At 44.8% G+C, this 26,101-nt stretch overlaps 1 protein-coding gene across 1 annotated transcript in view; it reads left to right on the forward strand.

Annotated features, from left to right (window-relative positions):
• Nucleotides 1–4,413: 4,413 nt before the first annotated feature.
• LOC119466394 (twinfilin-1) overlaps nt 4,414–26,101 on the forward strand; it is a 31,369-nt gene continuing 9,681 nt past the window's right edge. The window contains exons 1-5 of the mRNA XM_037726906.2: nt 4,414–4,733; nt 5,144–5,221; nt 5,317–5,367; nt 9,986–10,113; nt 17,203–17,535. Of these exons, the coding sequence (XP_037582834.1) occupies nt 4,709–4,733; nt 5,144–5,221; nt 5,317–5,367; nt 9,986–10,113; nt 17,203–17,535 (615 nt within the window). The 5' untranslated portion in view covers nt 4,414–4,708. The remainder of the gene's footprint in view (nt 4,734–5,143; nt 5,222–5,316; nt 5,368–9,985; nt 10,114–17,202; nt 17,536–26,101) is intronic.

A 26,101-nucleotide genomic window follows, 5' to 3' on the forward strand; every position in this document is an offset into this window, starting at 1 on the left:
AAAGCACGTAACAGTGAGCCGAAAAAGATGGCGGCATGATGACATTATTTCCCACGTGCTCAATATTTGGGTTAGTTGTAGGTCACGTAGCTGTGAATGACTGTGCGCGGCTGTCGCTTATGGGGCCCGCGTGCCATATCCAATTGTTGGTAATCATTGGTGGGTACAATGATAAAGGGCGACCAAGGATGGCTGCTAACTTCATGCGCGCTGTCTTCCTTGACCCTAGACCCTAGTGTTGCAGAGTTAAGAGACAGAGGTCATCGCAGATCACTCACGTAGGCCGTCAGTACTGGACATAAAAATAAGCAGATAATGATGACGAATCTAATTTTCAGAGTTGCGGTGAATCACGCGGCTGTAGGAACCGTTCGCCTCCGGTGAGAGCGTTCTTCACAATGCTTGCGTTGTGAAAGCGAGTGCTCGAGCTCATCCAGTGAGGTATTTACAGGTTTACATGGTCCGTGCTTACTATGTCCACTATGTCCACTATGCTTACTATTTTAATTTTAGGCGAATGCTATACTACAATTTATATGGCCACTATAACTAACGTATAGACGCGTGTAACTGCCACACTTTTCTGTCGCGATTTTGACAAGTCTTTCATGGGAACGGGCCATTTGACCTCATTTTTCCAACTACGAATGTGAAATCCGCCGTAAACCTCCGCGATCGCCTCCTCTCGACATCCAGTAGCGACGCGCGAAAGTACGCCACGCGCGAGAATTCGCTGTTGAGCCCGATCAGAATCAGCGCACGGAACGCGATTGCTTCTCGGTTGGATGCCTTTTTTTTAATATTGGCTGCCAAGTTATGGGTGCGGCCCTTACACGGGTGCGATCCTTACACGGATTTACACGTTAAGAATCTTGCTTCGTGTACTTCGCTATCACCAATATTGCTTCGCCTTCCCGGCCAAACTGCACTCTCTTTATTTTTTTAGTACTTTGAGTCCGAGTGTAAGCGCTGCTGCGCATGACTTCTAGACTTCTATTTATTCTGATATTGAGTGAATGCGGCTTGGCATCATTTCGGTTACTGAGTGAATTCTATATACAAGGTGTTTCAGCGAACAATTTCCAAAAATTTTAAAGGTGGCCTGTGGCTGATAGTACAATTCTAGTTCATCAGCTCGTCTACTTGAAGAGGCGGGCATTACTTGCACAAAAAATTGAAATGCATAATCGATATAATTAACAAAATTAAACTATTAAGTTTTTACCTAATTACCTTATGACCCATGTTGCAATTTACAAATTCTAGCCGTGGAGTGTGGATCCACTTTGAACTAAATCTCAGGCTGACATCAGTGTCGAGATACTAATTCTCTAACTTTGCGGGAAAATACATCGCCGTGCCAGTCACTTTTTCAACAAAACGTCTTTTTATGCATCAAAGCACAAAAGTATGAAAAGAATAAATTATGGGATTTTACGTGCCAAAACCACGATCTGGTTATGAGGCACGCCGTAGTGGAGGACTCTGGAATAATTTAGACCACCTGGGGTTCTTTAACGTGCACCTAAATTTAAGTATACGGGTGTTCTAGCATTTCGCCCTATCAAAATGCAGACGCCGTGGCCGTGATTTGATCCTGCGACCTCATGCTTAGCAGTCCAACACCATAGCCACTAAACAACCACGGCGGATAAGCGCAAAAGTAACTGGGACACCAATGCATTTCTCCGCAATGTTCGGGAATTAATATCTCGAAACTGTTGCCATCCTGAGAATTAGTTCCTGGTGCATCTACCTTGCAAATTCCACGGCCAGAATTTGTAAATTGCAACATGGGCCATAAGTTAATATGTTAAAAACCTAATCGGTGATTTCTTTAATTCGTCGATTATGCATATCAATTTTTTGTGCAAGTAATGTCCACCTCTTCGAGCACACCAGCTCATGAACTAGAATTGTGTTATCTGCCACAGGCAACCTTGAAAACATTCTTGAAAGTGTTTGCTGAAACACCCCGTATTTATGACCTCTACATGAAAGATGCGATGTTTCCATCCCTAATGCGTAAATGTTGTAAATAATTAGAAGATTTTTTTTTGTCGTCAGTCAATAGCATTGCCTACTGGAAAGAGAATCAATATTGAGACACATACCACTCACGTGCTTTTAACGCGCCGTTGATACAAGATTCTGCCGAAGGGGTCACTGAAGTCTGCAGGTTTTTTTCAGTGTCAAAAAAGCACGCGAAGTAATTTGAAGTGAGGTGAACATACATCAACATATTCATTCTCTAGGTGTAGGCTATCCAGTTAGTTAGCTACCTCCTTCTCTTTAAAAAATATAATAAACATTGTCATTTGTATATATTTAAATATATGGTGTCTGTGCGTGGTGTTCTCAGCAGAAATAAAAAAAAAATGTTAAAGTGAGGAAACACGGATGAGGTAGCCAACGCTTGTCCTCCTATTGTCAGGATTTGCCGAAATAAAGCGAAAGCATAAATGAAAAGCCGGGCACGTCCGCACCAACAATGGTGCCGTAAGCTTTTAGCCCCAACAAAAGTGCAAATGTGGAGGCAAACGCAAGAGAATCCTCAAATTATGTGGGCAACAGAACCCCGGTAATGACATTTTAGGGGCGGGGGGGGGGGGGGATTGGATAGGCTACGGATCTCCGGGAGGGGGCTCAGCCCCCCATGAAAAATTTCGGAGGGGGCTCGAGCCCCGGAGCCCCCCCTTGTAGTCGACGCCTATGTCGGCACCGCAAGGCAGGCATTTCGGGACGACTTGTGGTCTGGAGTGGCCAAAGCGGACCATAGCACCGCCTCATACATAAGCTGTGGGACAGCAGCTCCACGGCGGTAAAAGCGGGACGTTTCCCGCCTTCTGGTCACCATAGTCTTGACTATATCGTTGTTTGTCGGAATTCAATTCAATAGGACTTTACTTAATATACAGGGTGTTTCAGCTAAGTCAGGCCAAAGCTTAAAATTTCCAGTGGTGGGTTATGAGAATGCAACCAAATTAGTATTGCTCGCTGTCCACTTGAGCAACTCGAAGCATCTTTTTTTTTTCTGTGAGCTTAGCTAATTAATTAATAATAATTAATTCATGAACATTAGCAATGATTTAAACGCAAAATCTTTAACGTAGATGTTCTGGAGCCTATGGAGACATGTGCAAATGATTTGTTTTGGTGAGGATAGCTACCCCGATTTTAATTTTTCCGGGCTGTTTTGAAAAAGCACCCCGAATGATCAGTGCTCCACGCAGACGGGAGGCACGAACAGGCTTTCAGCAACGGAGATAGATAGAATACAATGGTATTGGCTTCCACTTTGGCCGAGATAGCTTGTCGGTTGAAGTGATGGGGTATATGCGATAAAAACGCATGACACTTCTAGAAGCTTTGTCAGTCTTTTACTGTTGACAGCCAGCTTTAAGGGCGAGGAGGTGTATCGGATAGGACTGTTGCAGCCATCGGCTATCATTTTTTCTTGCGGCCTGTTGATGCTTTTGGTCTGCGTTCAGCGTCGTTCCTTCTTTGGTAGCATGTTTAAGGCCAGTAATATCGTTGCGCGTAAGTGCGTAGTCACGTGGTGCAATTTAAAATCTCGCGCGCTTTCTTTGCAGCCCTGAAAAAATTAAAGCCACAGCAGCTATCATCAGGATATTATTTCGATATTCCTGAATGGGTTCTACAATTTCTACATTGAAGATATTGCGTTAGTATCAATAATACAAAAGTTGTTTGAATAATTATTGAGAAATAATTACCTAAACCCAAAGTAAAGAATCCTTTGAGCTGCTCAAGAGGACAGTGGACAATATTAAATTAGTGGCATTCTCGAAACTCGCGCGGGGATTTTTTAAAGTTTGGTCTGACGTAGCTAAAAACAGCCTGTACGCATTTAACAAATAAATAAATAAATAAATAAATAAATAAATAAATAAATAAATAAATAAATAAATAAATAAATAAATAAATAAATAAATAAATAAATAAATAAACTTATGAAGTTTGACGTGCCAAAACCACGATATGATTATGAGGCACTCAGTAGTGGGGGACTCAGTATTAACCTTAGTACAAGAGCGTTGTTGCATTTCGCCCCCATTAAAATGCAGCCGGCGCGGCCGGAATCGAAACCGAAATCTCGAGATCAACAGCGCAACGCCACCGGGCTACTGCGGCGGGTGAGCAGCACGGTCTGTTTGTTTAATGGTTGCTAACAAGCTAACAAAATCAAAACAGGCTACCGCTGTTGCCAGGGGAAACCTATTTTGTACGACAACTCGGTGTAGAGCTGTGTGTGGCGCCGAGGCCGATCGCAGCATTCAACACTTTTGCGATTTCGTTTTCAGCGCGCTTTTTCTAGATGATGATAGTGACCAAGTGCGGTAGGATTTAGTGGTGACTGGGTTTGGAATTAGGTAGGTTTTACCGCAGCGGCGAAAGCGTTGCGAAGCTGGGCAGTCGGGGCAGTGATCGGGGTCGGGCTACGCACGGTCGGTCGTGATCGGGGCAGTGGGACTTGAACGTCGCGTTGCTATCGCTGCTGCGTAAGAAATCAGCGTCTGCGTTACCGCCTCCGCATGAAGCGTCAGCGATACTGCGCGCACCGGTGTGTGTAAACTGAAACGTGCTGCCAAGCTGCAAGGGGCCGCTTTGAATATCCGGCTGGGTGTGTTGGCGAGACGGCGATAACAACAAAATCCCGCTCTGCTAGTAGACAACCGCAAGCAGGATGTCCCACCAAACCGGAATACAAGGTAAAGCGACCGCTTTCGTAGCCGTTGAAACGAGCTGCCGGCGCGTAGCGGCCGCAAAAATGACACTAGTTACGCCGTTTTGTGTCGTTTATTACTTCGCGATTCAACGCTTATGTGTCCTTGACTTCCCCGGAGCAGTGAATACGGTGGCAAAGCTGCATACATAAACTTGCGGGTGTTGTGTGTTGACGTGCACTGTGTAATCGACTACACTGTCGTCATATCAGCAGCGTATTTGGGCTTGCTTCGATAGCTGTTATGATTCTGTGGTTTCGCAGATGTATCGCCAGCACGTCACAATCTTTGCTTGTGATTCACATGTACGACTATGGGGGCTCCCCTAATCACTTTAGCTGTCGTTACTGTCATCGCTAGAAATGTAATTGACAGCTTATTTTATCCCGTTTCAGCAAACGCCGAATTGAGGCAGTTTTTTGGCAAGTGCCGCGGTGGCAGCGTCCGCGTCTTCAAAGTCTCAATCGTTGACGGCAAGTATTGGAATTTGCTCACACAAATTGTAAACTTCCTCGCTGCCTCTTGCTTCTTTTCGCGACTTGCAGATTTAATGTCGCTTCTTTTACAGAGGAATTAACGCTGCTTGATCAGAAGCCGCCGAAGGACAACTGGGAGAAAGGTAAGGCCACACACTATACTTAAATAAAAAACAAGCAAACTCAAGGGTGTCAAGGAATAAATGCTGCTGTTTTACCTTCTTAAAAGTTTTCTTGCCCTCCTCGGGCCTCTTTCTTTTATTTGCTATATTACAGCACTGCACAGGCACTTACTGCCATCACACTTCTGCATAGGTAGTGATCAAAATGGTATTCGGGTATGTCACAGCTTGGTTCAACGGACATAGTCTATGCACAAATGCAGCATAATTGACCACCAAAGTGGCTCTGTATTGCCACTCGTACCCATTTCTTAGCTTGACAATGACCGACATCATCACACCAAGTATACAGATGGGCAAAACGAGCGTACCAAACTTGCCTCAACATTGGCCACTGTGGTGCTCGCCTGCCGCAAAATTGGGAACGCTCGAGTTCCCATCCCTGGTTTGCATCTCCTGCAGCATCTCAATGTAATCGACAACTTCTGTTAAGATCAGCCCCGAGGGCACGGAATCGAATCCCGGTCGCAGCAGCCGCATTTTGATGGAGGCGAAGTGCAAAAACGCCCTTGTACCGTGCCTTGGGTGCTTGTTAAAGAACCCCAGGTGGTCGAAATTAACCCAGAGTCACAAAATTGCCCCGTAATCATATCGTGCCAAAATCCTAGAGTTAAATTTCTTAATTTCAGTAGAGCGCCGCATGCATAAAAAGATCTTCGTGCAGCATGCTATTTTGTGCCCTTTCACGTCACTTCACCGTATCATTGCTTCATTTCACTTAAAACTACAGGTAATTTCAACTGTGTATTTCTTAGCCTTGTCGTCTATTGACTTCATCTGGTTCTGTCAGCATACATGATTTGGTGAAAGAAGGGTTGGGGGAGGGTAATGCTCCAATGTATGAAAGAAGGCCTTAAAGAAACTAAAGAGCTACCTTTAGTTAATTTAGGGCTGTATTCAAGACGATATGCATTTACATAGGAAAAAAGGTTGATTAGTGAAGATAATAAAAAGCCTTTTTATTTGAATTTGATGCCCAAACCACAATTCTTGTACATTATTATGGCATTAGAGATATTGAAGCACTACCGCACGTTTCAGCAATTTCTATTTAAAAAATATTGCTGAGTCTCTTATTCTTATAGAATGCAACGTGACCCTTGTTCATCACCAAATATAAGTATAGCCAGTGAGAGGCCAGAAATGTAGTGGCAAGTGTTTTTAAAGACCTTCATCTCCTATCTTCATATTTGTATGGCGGGGTCTACGAATATTGAAATGTCTTAATGTAAACTGAACAGTCTTCACTATTCGATTCACATAGATCCGACTTGCCTAGTGCAAGTCATACTCATTGTGGAGAGAGAAGCCAAGCCATTCGGCATTTTGTAGTTGGTCTTGTCTGCAGGATTGCACACTCTCCTAATACCCCTTTCAGACAACCTGTTTTACACACACACACTGAGCTTTTTTCATCTTCACCTAAGTGATTTTAACTGTTTGCGTTTGTGTCTCCTCGCTGATGCTGAACTGCTGGAGCTCGTAATCGTATTGCGATTTGCTCATGCCTATTTGGGCAGGTTGCATGTATGGGGAGTTCTTTTTTTTTTGACCATAATTTTTTTTTAATTGCCTGTGGCAGAGAGCATTATTGTAGTCCTTGAAATGGATTGCTCAAAGTGGCTAATATTTTTCGCGTGAGAAACGTAACAACAAAGAATCAGTGATGATTGTTTTAATTCATGACTTTTAGGGCACATATTGTAGTTAATGGATTGTAACCAGTGAGTTTGCAAGGCATACTCGCTTTGAACAACTTGTAAGAATTACACAAAATTTCGAGCTAAGCGCCGTAAGACATGCAGCAAATATGCACTGTTGTTCCACTTACTTGTTTAACAAATGATAATTTTATGCATTTAAGCACAAAAGTAACTAAAATGTCCATGTATTTCATCACACACTTCGGGAGTGAATATCTTGAAACTGGTGTCTTCATGAAAATTCGTTCCATTTGATACGCCTTGAAAACTCATCGGCTACAATTCTTACATTGCATTATAGGCTGTAAAATGCTTAATTAAAAAGTAGTCAGTTGTTAGTTAGCTGATTAAGCATTTATATTTCTCGTGCAAGCAATGTGTGCCTCTGAGTAATCATCCTCAATGACTTGAGTTACGCAATCTGCGTGGGGAATATTTCTAAAAGGGCACTGTATTCTGAACTATGGCAGGGGGTGGTGAATAGCCTCGAACATGGTATTTTGCTGGGCTAGTCGGTGTGTACAGTTTCGGACAGCATAACGTTTCACGGGATAACGCGAAACGAAAACATCACTGTCATTTTCTTTTTCTTTCTGTTGTTATGTAAGATTATGCTGGCCGAACCTGTTGAGTACCGTCTCCTTCGTTCATGACTTATCACTGACAGCATACTCCATTTCCCACAAAGCAGTGAATGCTGTGGAGTGTTACGTGACATTAGGAATAGTAATTTGCATTGCAATTTGACGTGCTGTTGACTTCACGCATATTAGTCATAATATGTGAAGCAATTGTTGCAGCAGACATCGCAGATCTGAATCTACTAATTGCACAACAATGAGCAGAGTGACACGTTTGTATGACAGCACTCATTGCTTGGATTTCACGGTGCACCGCCTGGAATTGATGACCTAGACATAGTGCATCACATACTGGAAGCTCAAGGCGTAAAAAACTATGGGATTGGATGTAACATTAACGCCGTACATCTAATATATAGAGAGCATATTCCATAGAAAATGTTGCAGATCAAAGGCAGTATGAAACGCAGGAAGTGATACATTTCTGCGACCATACTACTTTCAAAATTTACGTAGTGTTACCTCCTATGTATCAGTGGTGGAACAGCTGTTCCAAATTATGCCATGCACGGTGCCATCCTGCCATAAAATGGCATTTTAGCAGAAAGTTCCGCTGAGCCTGTGCCAAGGAAGCTAATCAATGAATGCCTTGCACCATTCATGCCGGCTCACTAGTAAAACTGAAACCTAAGGTGCACTATCATCATCATCATCATCCTGAAAGTCGAAAAGCTCTGGCCAGAGCCACAGACATAGCTGATTCCAATGGTTCTCCATTGGCTGCTTTCGCTCTTTTGTTGCATCTCTTTCCAACGGAGGTTCCAGCATACAGCTGCTGTGAGGTCTTGTTGTTTGCTCCGTTTGTCCTGTGGCTCAGTTTTACTTATATTAGCATGGCACAGAGCTTGCTCAAGCAGGTTGTCGGATCAAAAATAAGCCTTTGATAATGTCCAATTGCGCATTGTTTGGCAAAGATGTTGATGGTGCCATTTTGGAAATAATATGTAAATACACTTACTCAGCCACTCACACATGACTTGCTTATTAGTGTGTAATACTGGCAAGAGACATGGTGCCCTAAATAATTTTCTATAACACCTTTATCTAAAAACCAGTCTTGTTTTTGGTACCCTGGAGGTGGACGCGTCATGATCTCAGTAAGCATAGGCTTCCTCCGTTCCTGCGATCACTACTGTGGTTTCCACATGCCAGCTCAGCCAGAAAAAATGCATGCAATCAGCAATTTTTATAATTTTTTAATGAGCAATGTCATTACACCTAGCTATAAGGGCTAGGTGTAATAAAATTGCTCATTGCTACATGTCAAGAAATTTTGCTGTGTGTCACGTTGCCATAATATCGATGAAGCCATGTTTTGGTACCTACTGTAGAAGTAAATTATACTAAAATCTTGTTTCCCAACCTTCATACTCGCTAAACCACAGCTTAGACTTGCAGAGAGAATGTTGTAAAGGCAGCCTTGTGAAATGAATATTTAGAAATACACTACTTATCTCCGAGGCTGGTAGGGACTGATGTCTCGTATATTTTGTGAATGCCTGCTTGTGCAATCTCAGCTGATTTTAGCTCGTGTGGACACTGGCAGGCAAGGCAGCACACGAGCAGACTGCAGAATGTGCATGTTGTCTCTGCTAGCTTCCTGTAATGTGCTGGGTAAACTGTGTATGGAACTGGCATACTGCAAAGCCAGAAGAGCTTTTCCCAGAGGTGAACGATCTCTCATATTTTGCTAAATCTTTATGTTGTGAAGAAAGCTGTGGTCAGGCATTCGCTTAGAGATGGTAGAAGGTTTGGGATATGGTAGACTGGAGCAGTGGAAGGAAATTAGACAGGTGCGTTCTTGGGATTTTGCGGTAGTTTCCATTATCTTGACGTACATCTTTTCTGTAGTTTTTGGTCATAGTGGTCACATTCCGTTGGTAGCAGTATGCGTAAATGATCATATACTGAGCTTGGGGTGTACGTTACAGAAACTCTAGTGGACAAAATTAAAGCTGTCTTCAAGGTTAAGGATAGTGAAAAAAAAAAAAGACATTCACGCGAAGGCCAGGACATGTGCTAACTTTCAGTAGAACTTATTACGGGAAACCTACGCCAAAGTACACTTGCATGTGCACATGCAAAGACAAGCAAATGTACAAGCTCTGGTTATCACATCAGTGTTTAAACAGCCATATCTATAGAAATTTCTCATCACTGCAATAAAGAGATGCTGAGGGAATGCCATTGTCGTGCCATTGTCTTTGTTGATTCATTTTGTTTCCATTGCTGCAGACTATGACACCCTCGTGCTGCCCCTGCTTGAACGGGGTCAGCCGTGCTACCTGTTCTACCGCCTGGACTCCACCTGTCCGAATGGATACGACTGGCTCTTCATTAGCTGGTCACCCGAGGACTCGCCCGTATGTCGCACCGAATGTGCTCTTGGCTTCATCTTTTCAATTGCGAGCATTGCTGGCCAAATTTGGGAACCAATAATAGCCATTAACTCCACATTCAGAGTGCACACGCACCTGCCGTGACAGCGCCATGATATTAGCCGCTAGACCTAGCCGTTTTGGGTCGAAGACAGGTTAGAAGAATGCTGAAGAGAATGTCATTTGGCATTACAAACTTTTCCAGTGAATTACAGTCGGAACGTCGCTATCACACCTGACATTTCAAGTCACATCTACCATTGAAATAGCTTTGTTATATCCAATATTTATTACAAGCATACATTGTGATAGTGGCGCAGGAAAAAAAGATTTCGCGACCGAGTCTACCTGTGCAAAAACGCTAGCATCCATTATCACTCCAGTGGCCCAGCAGAGGGTCTCATGTTGATGGATCATAAACTTCTGGCCATGCCAATGTGTGCCAGTCAGGAACAGTAAATTACTAACACACTTTGCACCGTTGTTAATATGAAACTGTGCGATCAGTGTGATCCCAAATTGGAGCTCATTGGTTTGCCGTCTGTTGGCCTGCCAAGGTCAAAATGGGCATGCATGTCCGGATTGTGCCGTGTAAAGTGCTCTTGCTGTTCATTTGACTTTTTTGCTACCAGAATACCCATTTTATCTGCCGGGTGAACAGCTGTTTGCTTCACTCTATCCAATATTATCTTGGACATTACATCTTTGGTTTCATGATACCAGTAGAGTAGTTCCCGAAATGAATCATGGCCAAGCAAATATTATATTGGCTTCGTTACATGCGAGAATTTGTTATCTCCTTGTTTGTTATATGAAGGTGTGACCATGTTAGAGGGACATGAGAGGTGTGCATCTCCTCAAACATTGTCCTGTTATAGAAGCTTACCTGCACTACCCTGCCTCATCACTTGAAAGGTTAAGCCAGTTTGACATGGTTAAAGTAATAATGAAGTATGTGCTTCTCACCATAGCTGTCCTCCAGCTTGTTGCCAGTATGCCTTCTGAGGGAGGGAGCAAAGATAAACTCTTTCTGAAATTGTTAGCCCTTTTTATCGGGTGAGGAGGAAAGGGCACGCTCCGAGACTTTCCTCCTCTCTAGCTTGTGCGAGCCGGGGCGTTTCTGCTTGAATGTGTTGCCATGGCGTGCTGCGAAACATTTTGGAGGTGTTGTAGTATCTTGTTCTCCGAAAAATGTGCATGATGTCAGTTCTAACGAGGTTGTCGCGCAACCACTGTGTGCCTTTGGTGCAGCAGTAAGCACTACATATGGAAACACTGTGTAAAGAAACATGCAAGCACCAGGCGATAGAATATTTTGGTCAGCCACTGGCATCGTTCTCATGCAATTATGCTATGCCTACGTTAGCCTCCTGTACGATGCCGACAGCGTGGCTCAACAGTGATCACTGTGGTTGGTAAACCAGCATGATTGATGCGTAAGCTTAGAGCTTTTGCATTGCCTCTTGGGTAAAACTTGAAGCGGCGCAAAGAAGGCGAGGTCAAGAATCGAAAGCAAACACTACAGGACGAGCACTGTACTGCCAACTGAAAATTTTATTGAAGGAACAACCAGCTTTATAACCTGTAAAAAAATGCAAGAAAAAAGGTTGAAAGGCATGCGTACTGCCTACAAGTGGAGATGCTTATCTATAAAATTTATCTTGGTTTTTGTTAGACTGAGTGACGCTGCACTTACACAGAGAATGTTGCAGTATGAGCAACGTCATGAAAAGTTAGTTAAATCACTTTAGTATGTCCCACAGAACCGTTTCGAACGTAGACCACCCCGTTATACTAATGGCGTCTTCGGCTGATCATCTTGAAGCGCTTTAGAGCACTCTCATAAGCAGCGTTTTCTTCGACTGGTCAAAAGAGAGCGTGTGCCTTGCGTTTGATTGGCTCCTTTTCATAAAATTTACAATCACAACAATCATCTTCGCGATCAGTTCATTAAATCCTCTCCTTTCATATCATCTAGAATTGACCACCTCCAAAAAGTTGATGTTCCTCGTTGTAGAACTGTGACCTATGGGGCTCCTGCTTTGCCCAGGGGGCGCTGCGAAAATGCTGCTAAAGAGCGCCCTCTGCCCTAAACTGGGTAGTACCAAACTCGGTCGTCTGCTTCGGAAAGCACGTTTACAATATGGACCCGCCACTTTCGGTTGTGCTGTACCACGGCCAGCAACGAATATCGGGCGCCGAACATTTTTTCAGAGGTGGCACACTGCGTAAAGGCAAGAAATTGTGCAACGCCGAATACGTGTACGCCGTTCAAGAAATAAGTGGCAAAGTTTTAGCGCAGTATCAATCGCAAGTGAAGCAAGTCGCGTATGAAGTTGAACTTCAGGTAAGGTTTGCACGCTGCAAGATTCAGGCGCACAAACGTGAGGAAATGCTTGCTATAAATGAATCCACAGCAGCAATAAGCATACGTCATGTGCACGGAACTATTCGAGCGCACGACGGGACACACCGCAACGGCAGTGGTCTTTCAGCATGTGCAATGTACGAACTGCTTGAGCGCCTGATCGTACGCGCCGCGACGGCAGCGGTCTTTCAGCCTGCCACGAAACGGCGGGCCTCCTGCAATCTGTTTTGACTGCATGCCGCTAGACAAGTAGTTATGCCTGCGCTGTAGTAGTGGCCATCTGTCCCTTCAGCAACTGATAAATAACTGATGCGATGCATATGAGCTCGCAATAACGTACTATGTGTGAATCTCGCTGCAACATGAGCTCGTGCGCTGCTCGCTTGATGTAGCTATTAATGACAGCGCTCGAACATCGATGTGCTGTAATCAATACTGCCTTGCTGCGCTGCCTCAACGTGCTGGCTTGAGGTCAAGTATGAGCACATTTAACTCTCAAACCTGTGCTGCTCGTAGTGGAATAGTGAAGTTATCCAGCGCGCCCGACGCTCCGCTTCGTGAGGCCTTGAAGGAAAACGGTAGAATCTGATGTTGAGATTCAGGCCTTCTTGCTTGTGGCAGCTCACGACGCAGCAGTAACGACGGTGATGCTTTTTCGAGGCTGAGCTAGGTCTCTCCGGATTGGTGTCGCCAATTCCTTCTGCTTCCAGCATTACGTCCCATAGCACACGAGAGTCCGTTTTCGTTAAACTAGGCTGCGGCCAGCTCGCAGCGTGGTCGGCGTAGTCTGTGAGAAGGGACGAGCCTTTTCGAGCTCGCAACAGGGCAGAAAAAAGTGCGAATCGATGCAAAACTCGGGCTAGAAACGTGCTTCGCCAAAGCCAGGGCTCAATACTGACACGTATACATGTTTATCTTTCGCCGATGGCCACTTTCCACCGGCTAACAAATGTTAAACGTTATCGCTCGGCGCAGGACGCGCCTGTATCGGAAGTTTCTAGAACGTTATCAATGCTTCTTTCCGTTGCCTGTTTTCACCGACGCTTATGTTATCTGACTGTATGAGCGACGCGAATTGTCTAGAACTTTCTGGAAGACACGTGCGTACCAGGGATTATTCTGGAACCTTCGATGACTCAGGTATAAAAGCCGACGCATTTCGCCGCTGATCAGATTTTCGACGATCGCCGACTGTGTTCGCTGCTATCGTTGTGCTTTGAGTGTAGCTTGCTTTTGTGGGCACAGGTTTGCCCAATAAAGAATAAGTTTTGTCATACACAGTTTTACGACTGTTTACTTCAGCGTCACTACTACGTGACAATACTACCCAAGCTGGTACTACCCAGATAACTTTTCTCGCTGCCACTAGGCGCCACTATATACCTCAAACTCCAGCGCAAGACGCCCATTCACATGCATTTTTACCTCGAACCACCTCTGAATGGAATCAGCTGCCAGAAGCAGCTACTGCTATCACGGATGCATTGCGCTTTAAGAATATTTTGAATAACATGCTTAGCATTGCCTAATTATTTGTATTCAATTTGTTGTTTTTACTTTTAGATGTTCAGATTACTCTGCTTTATCTTTGTTGCAGCTGTTCATTTTTGTTGATTTTGGTCGATTGTTCATGCTCCTTATTATTATTTTATCAAGTGTTACATCCATCCATCCATTCATCCATCCATCCATCAAGTGTTTTTCCAATCTTGGTCTGTAATATGCCCCAACCCTCTGTAATGTGCAAACCACGAGGGTAAAATAAATAAATAAATGAATAAATAAAATAATTAGAAATACACAACTGATCTTTGAGGCTGATTGTAGGCGTTAACACGTGTCGCTGGGTGCTCCATCCAGCTCACCGGCAGTAGCAACTCCGGACATGCCTAGTTACAGCATGCATTGGGTTCATGTTGAAGAACCCTAGGGTTGTCTAATTAATACGGAGCCCCCGCTACGGCGTGGCCAACATAATTATATTGTGGTTTTGGCACGTAAAACTACATAATTTACATCAGAGGGGTGCATAGCGCTAGAAGACATGGGCAACAAGAGAACAAGATGAGCGCTAACTTTCAACTTCATGTGCGGTGATTGGGCCTTTTCTGTGTGCGGGCCTACAAATATGGTGTTTCTGGAAATAAACACTCAGTTGAAAGTTAGTGCTCGTCCTGTTCTCTTGTTCTTGTCCGTGTCTTACTAGTGCTATGACCCCCTCTGATGTGTCTAACCAACTAGCCAAAAAAGCCATACTTTTAAAATACATAATTTAATTTTAAGTTACAACATTCCATATTACGGCTGCTGTTCATGGCAAAAATTGAGAGAACGGCGAAAGCAAAACTGACACTGTTTATTCCGGAAAAGGTTTTGCTGTATATATTGTACATTCGCATGACAAATGAAATGAACTGGGCACTATATAACAGAACACACATCAGTAAACATGAGGAAAATAAACACGTACATAATAAAAAAAAATTTAAAAAGGTCAAACGAAACCACTGCATTACACAGCTATCGCTCACTCACATAATCTATGGATGATAACTTTATTTCTGTGAGAGAGCTATTCAGGGATCATTGAGACAATTTTAGCTTGCCTTTTTCTTATATGATACACTTATTATGCTCGTCAGTTGATCGGGGTGGTGCAAAACAGTATTTGTTGCTAAGCATTGCCAAATGCGAGATCGAAATTATGAAATTTTTTAGTTGTGGATGTTGAGATTGCAGTATAGGTTTCAACTAAAACAGGAAATAACAGAATTTTGTCTACTACTTGCTTTACTCTATTCAACGAGTGCAGTGACGAGAAAAAAAGGCACACCGTGTGTCAGATATTCCTGACGTTACTCATTGACATAGGACAAATACTGCAATGCGCTCCGGTTTGTCATTACACTGCTTCTCACTCTTTTTGCATGCACATGCATGGCTTGGCAAATGCATAAATGCGCATATGTGCACAATGTATTAGAAAATTGTAAACTCGCGAAAAAAAAAACGCGTAAAGGTAGCCCACATTTGGCTGTAGCTGCGCCTATACGTATGGATCGCTGCATCAGCTGAATGTGCTCCTGGCACACACAGTGCCTCCTAAGAGGCGCACCATGTTTCATTGCCATTTTGTGCAGCTTCTCGCTTCCGCCCATCATACTCCTCCTTCTAGATACCATAGTAACAGCATTCATGCTACATAGTTGCCAACTTACTTTGGATACTTGGCTAGATATAGCAATAGAGACACTACAATTACACACCATTGTTGTGTCTTGAAAAGTAATGATTGACTGGATAATGACCTACATGGTTGAAACAAACACTGCTTTAATCCACCATTGTTCTGCTTAGAGGATTGCCAACTATGCATATAGATTCTGTTCGAGTGGGTATGTAACAGCATTCACGCTACATATTTCCCAACCGGATTTGGATACTTGGCTAGCTATAGCAATAGAGACTACAGTTACACCCCATTGTTGTCTTGAAATGTAATGATTAACTGGATAATGACAGACACGATTGAAACAAACACTGCTTTAATCCGCTGTTGTTGTGACCACAGGGTTCCCAACTGGGTATTTAGATTTAGTTAGAGTGGGCATGTAACAGCATTCACCCTACCTTGTTGCCAACTGGCTTCGGATACTTGGCTAGACACAGCAATAGATACACTACTGCGGATACGAAACCAAAACTGCCTTCATGGTTTTTGTATGCTTTGCCACATATTGTAAATGTACTTCCGCGAGCTGACTTCAGCAAACCGGCCGCCATTGTGCAATGCATATTAGACCTTTGTCCATGTTTCTTGCTAAGCAAGCGGGTGCACGTAGGATTTCTATTTTCTTTAGGAGCTTTAATGTTACTTCTAAATTTCAATGTTAGTTTTGTGCTTTGTACTCATTGAAAGTGGTTGTGTGCTTAATTTATGGGTGTGTTAGACTTCGGCAAATACTGCCAAATGAATCATAGGTGTGATTTCACATTTTTTTTCTGGATCTTGTTTAATCCGACCTGCTGCTTAATTCGATCAATTTTGTTGGTCCCATCAGAATCAAATTTATGGAAGTCAGCTGTACTGGGATGTGAATCAATTTATAATAATTATGGAAATAGTTGTTCATTATTGAAAGACTATTCGATTCATATTTGATGTCGCCTTACAATTTACTTTTGCTCACCCTTAGTCTTGCTGCTTGTTTTTATAGATGGTGGAAAATAGAGTGCTGCTGAATATTAACTGAAACACCAGTGCCATTTACCACATATTTTGTAGACTTCTCTCTCCAAACTTCTGCTAAGCATAGGATTTTTTGATAAAAGGATACTTATTCATTACTGCTTGGCTTCAAATCTGCATGTGGGACATGTGCCCTAAAGTAAATAATTACAAAGTTAACCAGTAAAAAGTGAATAATTACAAAGCTCATCAGTAAGTTTCGTTTAATTTGCTAATATCATTTCGTAATTTGTTTTGCGAGTAGTGTCCACCTCTTCAAATAATCCTGCTTATGTGGTAGAAGTGCAACATCTACGGCAGCATATTTTTACGAAGTTTGTATACATTAAAATAGAGAACCCAGTATAAATGCGTCTAAGTACCAAATCGGAACAGCCTGCCTTTGAACCATGCCACTAGCGGCACATATTACTGAGGCCACTAATCTGATTTCTCCACTGCGATTACAACCTTGCAGGTGCGTCAAAAGATGTTGTACGCATCAACCAAAGCGACCTTGAAGAAGGAGTTTGGCGGGGGCAACATCACGCACGAACTGTTTGGCACGTCACGCGACGAGATGCGCCTGCAGGGTGTGCGACGAGTGCTGGCGTCGGAGCACGAGATGTCGCCTGCTCCGTTGACACAGGCTGAGCAAGAGTTGCGTCACATTCGCCTCGGCGAGGCTACAGAAACTGCTGGTGTGGACTCTCGGCACCAGACTCTTCGCGGCCTGCAGTTCCCCATTTCGGACGACGCAGTGGCAGCACTCTTCGACCTCAAGGGTGGCGCTGTCTCCTACGTTCAGTTGGTGAGAGCTTGTGCCCTCTTCGTTTGCCATTCACTGTAATAATAATAATAATAATAGCAATAATAACAACAATAACAACCTACCAGGGTACCTTGGTGGCTACTCAATCTAAGTACACAAGCATTCGTTCGTGTACTTAGATTGAGGTGCGCATTAAAGAACACCAGGTGGTCAAAATTAATCCAGAGTTTCCCCCCTACACTATGGTGGGCCTCTTAGTCAAATAGTAGCGTTGGCATTGCGTAACACCTTAGAACTGAATAAATTTTCAGTGTAATAATAATAATGTTCTACTTTGACAGATCCTTTCTAAGGGTACGATTGAACTGATGGTACATGGCTAGTTGCAAATGCTCCTGTCGTGGTAATGAAGTTAAAGATGACTTCGTGCCACATATCCAGACTTCATCCCCTCATGCTGCACATACAAGCCAACAGCAGACCATAAGTTGGCTGATAAAACACATGCTATATCTATACAAATGCATAACAAATCAAATACATAACATGTCTAACATAGCACACATAGGATTTCTCAATTCCAAGTTGCTTTCGATGTATAAATAATTAATTGATCGTGTAATAATGTACATTATCCAAGACATACCAAGTAATCTTGCCACCGCATAAGAAACAAAACCAAAAAGAACAGAGTAAGCTAAGGTTTAAAAATAAATTTCTTGCCGCCTTGTTTGTGTGAATGGTTTAACTGTAAGCTGTTTCAGCTACCTCAGGGTGTAGATTCTGCAAATGACTGCATGCCTAGTTTATTTGAGGGCATACCTGCCATTTCTCCCTAACTTTTTGTAACATTTACAAATTTGGGCTCCCTGTACGATTTTATAAATACTGCATCAAGTTCTAAAAAAAAAGTGACTTCTGTTCTTGAAAGAGCGTTAAGGTGTTGAAAAGTGGGGTAGCAAAAAATTGCAAAAGATGTGTGTAAAATAGAAATCATGGTGGTGCCTGTGCTGCCCTTTTCGGGTAGCGCAAGACACTATATACTGCAAGTCTCATAATATTTTGAATGCAGTAAAACCCCAGTGATGTGATCACGGCTGGTACGCATTTCAGTGTGATACGAATTCGTAACATTCCTTGGCCTAAATACATTGTTTACAATGCGAATGACATCGGCTGTACCGAACGCATTGCCGCGCCGCTGCACATGATACAAATGTGTGAGCAACAGTGGCAGGGGCGGCTGAGCCAGCGGAGTGACCAGCACAGACAAGTCGGCACAGCGGGATCTGGTTGGGATCCATAGTTGCCAAGCAACCAGCTACGTCACGTGGCTGCGCAATCTCTCATTGGTCCCCCCGTCGAGCGGACCGAACCACATCAGAGCCTGATGCTTTGAGCATCGAGGAAGAAGACGACCGCTGCGGCAACGACAATCGTGGCAGCAGCCACGATGGCCAAAACGGTCCTTGCACTCAACATGCTGATGTGTTCAGTGGCGTGCGAAAACATTCGTGAGGTCACGTGCGTGCACTTTTATGCCTTCCAGAAGGCGATCGTTGATGATTCCAGCAAGAAGAAAACGTACACAGATAGCAAAACCCCGCTGCTACGTTTCTCAAGGGACCGTGAAAAAAAAAATGTAACAGCTTGTAAAACGTAACTGTGAGGAAGGCCACCAATCGCCACAGCTATGTCAAAAACAGCTCTGCCAGTACAGTTATTAGACGTCTCAGCACTCGTACTGTGATCGATAATGGTGCGTGCGCACGTGTATAATTAAGAGACTTGTGCAATGTTCCACGACAGTGGCCCCTTTCAACTCTTGATAGGCGTGACTGCAATATTTTGCTTATGCTTCACTGCAAAACATGGCTCTATTGCGGCGAAGCTGTCTTAAGAGAACTAGCGATTATGCTGTGCATATAAGACCTTTGCTGGCTCCAAAAAACGCTACTCTGTGGATCATTCCCAGTGTGCATGGTTCCTGGTAGGCTTTAACTGATGCACACTTTGCTTCGGGTGCTTCGCCAACTGCTCTGTGCATAAGTGCAACGCCTGGCTTGTGCAACTTTGGTTGCTTATTACAAGCTGTGGTCTCTTACTGCAAGCTTTGGTCGCTTACTGCAAACTTCGGACGCTTACTGCAAACTTCAGTTGCTTGTTGCAATGAAATTCTCACCACAACAAAATATTTCCGTACCCCCACTGAATGCCTATAGGATTAAATGCATTTTGTATCTCTCGACAACAATACATCAGGAAACTGTAATCCCGCATCAATGAAATGTAATGTATGTAACCCATGTAATGCTAACAGAGTACAAGAAATGCTCAAATGCAATTTCTGCCCACTTAAGCTGCAGTGGCTTGTGGTACGGCTACCGGTTGTGCATACAATTAGTTTTTGTCGTGTAAAACCTAACTGTGCCGCCTCATTTTACAGTGTGGCTTATGCTGCAATGCTAATGATTTTCTGCCTTTTTCGAAGAGTGCAAGAAGTGGTGTACCAATTATTCCGGCTACAGCCTTGACACAGCGATCCCTAAGTGGATAAGCATCAGAAATGTGCAGAGGCGCAGCTGCCGATGGCTACAGCTGGAAACACAGACACAGCTACTGAGTCTTTGCAGGCGTGCCTCTGTGACCTCTCGCCACCAACTCTAGCATCCACTTGGCGGCACTTGTGGTGGGATGCATAATAATTTGGAATGTGTAGTGCACAGTTTTGTTGTGTGATAGTCCACACACATTTCTAGCTGGGTCGGCCCAAGTGTGTGTCGCTTATTGAGACATAAGCAGCAGCCAGTCACCGCCGTTGTTCAGCAAGCTACATGCTGTGCTTCCACAGCACATGCACAGCTATGGAAGGGCACGGGTACCATGACTACTCCCTGTACAAGTGCTCGCGCAGAGTGTCTGCCACCACAGGGTGATCAGAACGCCCGCAGGTTGATCGTCACCACATGGTGGCAGGCACTGTGGTTTGAAGAAGCATCGCTGGTTATTTTGCACTAAATTGTTTACCAGATTGTTGTACGAGCACATGTATAAAACAAGGGAACCTCCGTAAGTCAGTGCACTTTGTTCTCTGCTGCAGTTTTCATTGGTTGCGCAAAACAGGCAGAACGCTATGCCAGCGAGTAAAAAAAAAGGAACTTCCTGTACGTGCTTTAGATAATGTTTACTGTGGCACGGCCATTGATTTTTAGTCTTTATTGGTATTGGCACACACAAACGACTCCAAATATGTAGTTTCCGGTTAACACATACTATCTTTTATTATTGCGATAGCAATTACATGGACACTTCAAGCGGATTTCTGCCATCGCTGTGAGGTTCCATATAAAGTCCAAGGGTGATAAAATCGTCGCCACGCGCCATATGTGCGCGTGAAAGTGCGCGGGGGACACGCTATCATGGAGAGCGAACGCACGGCGATGAGCAAATGCGACTTCCGTCGCTAGAAAGGCCGTGGGGGTATAGGAGGGAGGGAGGTGGGGCGACGCTGTGCTGCGGCACCAAATCTCTATCTTGCAACCGGGCACAAGGGGAACTGGCCACTCAATCTCCCACGCGAAAGGAGGAGAGCGGGAAGGCAGCGGGGAAGGGGGGGGGGGGCAGCTTCTACTCTGCCAACTGTGCTTTGCGCCAGTGCGGCCCATTGCGCGCACCATATCTTGAAAGCGATCTCCACATGGCTCGGACCTTTGTATGTGCTGTGCATTCGCCGCTCAGTTTTCGTTGAAGTGATAGACTGCACGAACCTTTGCTCGCTGCGGCGGCTGCGCTTGCTGCCAGCATTTTGACAGTGGTTGTCTGCAGTCATCGAGTGTGAACTATTCGTGTTTGCTTGGGTGCGCTGACACCACGCTTGTTAATTCAGTTAGTAAGCGAATGGGTCCAAGTTTATGCGGCTGATAAAACTACTATCCTTACTCTGAATAGCTCTCTACTAATTTGCTATTGCAATTGATGCTTCGCCTTTCGGGCGAAACTGTGACATTTTTTTCTGTAGTTATGTCATTTTCCTGCCTGGTATTTGCTATTGAGGTTCCACTATATATGGTAATTATTAGGGGTGTGTGAATACTTGAATATCACCAAATAAAATTGAATAACAAATGTTCGAATAATTCGATTTCCAAATTGAATATCTACTACAGTCGAATCTCATTAATTTGAACATGCTTAATTCGAACTGCCGGTTCATTCGAACTGACGCTGTGGTCCCGTCAAAGTTATGTGTATTTCAGTGGGCAATTCGAACGCAAAAGCATTTGCGATGCTAATTCGAACATACCGCGGATCAATAATGCTCTCAGCAGCACGCCAAATAACGCGGCGGCACCTCCGACCGGCGTTGCTCCGACACAGCCATAGAGCAAAAGCTTAGGAGAGACCCCTTAATGCAGCGGTGTTACTAGACTAGCCCAGTCCGGCCAACGGAACTGCCCACGCCAGCAAATGCTTGCTTCCTGATAACGCCAGAAAATGAAACTTCAGGGAGCAGGATAAGGGCGCTGGGCCGGCTGGACCGGCAGCGCTGGCAAACGCTCGCTTCCCGATAATGGCAGAAAACGAAACTTAAGGGAGCGGGCTAATCTGCGCCGGCCTGGCTGTGACGGCACGGTGGCGGGCACGCACGGAGACAGTGGAAGGTGACGGAGCCACCAGGGAGTTGAGAGAGAGGGCTAGGGGAGCCACCGAAGCCACTGCCACCGAAGCGACAGAGTTGCCGCCAAATCCGCTTCCCTGCCGCCCTCCTCCCTCACCTTTGATGGTCTCTGCGCGCGACTGCCCGTCGCCATGCCGGCGCTGTCCGCTGCCTGAAGTTTCGTTTTCTACCGTTATCGGGAACCGAGCATTGACCGGCGTGGGCGGTTGCGCTCGCTCCTGTGCGCCGCGATATTTCATGACTCACACCGGTCGTGCATCGTGCTATGGTGCTCAAATACTTCAAAAACACGTCCTTCCTTTAATTCGAACTTCTTTTAAATCAAACAAATTTTCGGGCCCCTTCGAGTTCGAATTTTCGAGATTCGACTGTATTAGATTTTTTTATACATTCTATGTAGAGACCCGCGCAGTGCGCCGCAGAGACCCTTCTGCTCAATACCGCCCAAGCGAGCATTTCACTTTGTTTTTGGCATGAAAGGAGTGCCGAGTGCGCTGCGGACTGGCCACTATATATGGCCACTCCCTGGCTGACGCGGTAGCAGACTTTGTAACTGCCGGTGCTACCTGACGTCGAGCCCAACGTTACTAGACTAGCTTCAGTTGTAAAACTCGGCGGCATTGCGCAGAACCGCACCCGCCCGCGCCTTTATGGCGCTCCTGTCGCACCCAGCTTCACTTCCCCACTAGCCCGCTACGCGAACTGGCCGGACGAAACACGCGGTGCAGCGTTGGTGTATTCTGCGGTTGGTTGTTGACGGCGGATTTCAGGAAGCATGTCATCCGCGAAACTGTAGCCTTCGCCACGTTTGTTAAGGATATTAGCAGACGATGCCGACATGCTGCGTTCCTGACTGCAACAAGCGGCTATCGAACGATGTCAACAGTTCTGCGCGCCACTTCTTGTGTGCTCCCAGCAATATGACACTTTGCTTGGTGTTGAACAAAGCGATTCCTCGTGCCGACCGGGAACTCTCTGCGAAATCATGGTGTGGGATTTACACTTTCATGAGCAGGACATCTTAAAGCGTTTGTGCATATTATCAATGGACAGACGGTTGAGGTGCCACGAGACAAGTGGACACTTGCCGAGGGTGCGGAGCCGAAAGTGTCCCGAACCTTCCCTCGTATCTGTCGAACCAACCGGGAAAAAAAAAATGCAAATGAAGAGAGATGCTTGGTGACCTGTTCTGGGCCATCTTAGAAGATCTGTCAGAGAATACGCTGAGTTCTGTTGGGTGCCCCTTGCGCTTTCAGGAACTGAGTGCATGCATCATTAAATTTTCAACAACGGAGCTGTTTAAGCTTTTTGCTTTCCTGCGTAATGTTCGCAAAACCTGGCCTAGCGATGATGTCACTGTGCACAGCTGCGCCTCGCATCACCTTGCGATAGCCAATCAATCGCTAATCGATAATTGATCAATAAACTAAATTCCGGAAAATTCTAGGGATGACTTGGTAGTGCTTAGTTTGGCCCAAATACGTGGCCAATACCTTGCGATAGCCAATCAATAGACAATCGATCAATAATCAATAAATTCCGGAAAATGCTGGGGATGACTTGGTAGTGATTAGCCTAGCCTAAATACGTGGCCAATACCTTGCGATAGCCAATCAATAGGTAATCGCTCAATAATCAATAAATTCCGGAAAGGCATAACCCGTATAAGGCCAGGACCAGCTAGGTGCCAATCAGCTCCGCTGTTTCTTTAGCTTTGCGCCACTTGTGCAAGCTACGCTAATTTCTATTTAGTCACGCGCATGCATACACGCATATCTTGCATAAAAATGCATTCTTAGGCAAGGTTCCAGGAGCAGTGGTGGGGATCCAGCCTTGAAGTAAAGGCAGCGAGGAAACGTGCCAAGCTGCTGTAGGTGGAGTTGGTTTCCACGTTGGTCCAAATCATTTGCCTAGATTATGTCCCTTCTGACAGTTTAAGTCTTAGCTATATATAGGAGCATACAGTTGTTTTTTACTTTGTTTTCTTTAATAAACCATTCATTGGTATTCAAGAAAGTTGTGCTCTTATTTTTGGGGGTAACAAATTGGTCTCGCTAGCTGGCGTATAACTGCCCCAGACCAAAGGTTAAGCTAGTAAAAGCAGCGAGAAAACGTGCCAAGCTGCCGTATGGGAAAAGTAAACTGCGTGAAAGGTTTAGGCGGCAGGAAGAAACACACGGCACCTAAAAACACAGCTTCTGCGCTTCGTCGTATGCATTTCTTCCTTTCGTGCAGTTTACCCTTCTTTCAGTATGAACCAACTAGCCCGCTTTTGCATGGTATCACTAATTCGAACTATAGGGAGAACGCCAGTGAGCGTGAAACACACGCAAGCTGTCCGTCTGCACGAGCTCAAAGCTGCAGCTAGGCCTCTGCAGTGGAGCGCGATGGAACGGCACTGCCATCTGGCGGCTGCCCAAGGAGTGGCGACAGTGGCGGTAAGTGCTCGGGCGGAGAGTTTTATAACTGAAGCTGGTCTAGTAACATTGGTCAGGCCGATGCGGGATCACACACACAGCTCCCGCCTGGAGCTGCCTCTGTTGGCACAAGGTTCGTTCCGGTCGACAGGACTGATTGAAATGATAAGGCGACACAGACAGAGGGAACGGCAGCAATGGTAGTGCATATTTCACGTGAATTTGCAGATTTCAGCAACTTTTACACACTGCAAATCAGGTGCCGAACCTGACAATGAAACTGTGCGGACGGTACCAGCTACGCGTGGAGTGGTGATTGAGTCACGTGATGCTCGGTAATTTCGTCTTTCACACAGGTTGGCCTTACGATAACCTACCTGCTGTAAACTTGGGACAGCCCTTCTGTATTTTGGAGAAAAACTGCAAGGCAAAGCTTTCTATGCAATAAATAAAGGATTGCTGCAAAACACGGGTCCACTATTAAACTGAGAGCCCCATTGGTATTCAGTACAACAGAATGCGCTAATTCATTAGTTTCAGACGGAAAAAAAAATGAACTTGATTCTATTCAATGGAAATTCTATCGATAAAAAATGTATTCCAGACCTTTGTATACCAGAAGTGAGCTGTAATCAGTGCTGGCATACTAATTTAGTGTTCCCTTTAATAAGAGTAGACCGTACATATCTCGATTTCTATGTATCTATGTTACTGATCTTTCTAAATTCTTGTTATGGAGCACTAGGAGACTCTAGAGCAGGGGTTCTCAAGCATGTTCGTTCCAGGGAACCCTGCTAAGCTCCATGAAGCGTCAAGGAACCCCTCCCCCCCCTTCCCCCGAATTAACCGAATTAAAATGTCCTAATTAACCGAATGTCGAATTTTCGAGGGTATCAAGAAAACAATAAACAAATGCTTAACTACGTCAACACGCTTTCATTTGCTCAGTGAATCAACAAATCCTGTTTATATTTAGCACAAGCCCAGTGCGGAAGCTGAAATTCTCGTCATCTCATGACTGATTAGCGCTAGCAGCGGCGAAGGCCTCGCGTGCGTACATCCCGATTATTTTTTCTCCAGTCAGTCAGCTGCTCGCCAACAAATTGTCCATCCATTGCGATGAAGCCAGTGCTCTTAATCTTCGACAGCTTTGCACTGAGTCAAAGCATAACTATTGCTTGCCGCAACCGCTGCGGACGAAACTGCGGCCGCTATCGACGCGATCATGGACGGCGACCTTGCGGTGCAGAAAGCAGGCGGCCAACGCACGCACCAAGTCAAAACAAAACAAAACTACCATTCGTTGTAAGAAGTGCGGACGAAACCGCAGTCGCTATCGATGCTACCATGGTTGGCTACTACGCAGTTGTGAAGGCACGCAGCTGACGTGCACACCGAGTGAAAACGAAACTACTGTTTGCCGCAACCGCTGCGTATGAAACTGCGGTGGTTATCGACGTGATCATGGATGGCAACTACGTACTTATGAAGGCACGCGGCATGCCGCCAA

This window comes from Dermacentor silvarum, chromosome 10 (genome assembly GCF_013339745.2).
Source record: "Dermacentor silvarum isolate Dsil-2018 chromosome 10, BIME_Dsil_1.4, whole genome shotgun sequence".
Lineage (NCBI taxonomy): Eukaryota > Metazoa > Arthropoda > Arachnida > Ixodida > Ixodidae > Dermacentor > Dermacentor silvarum.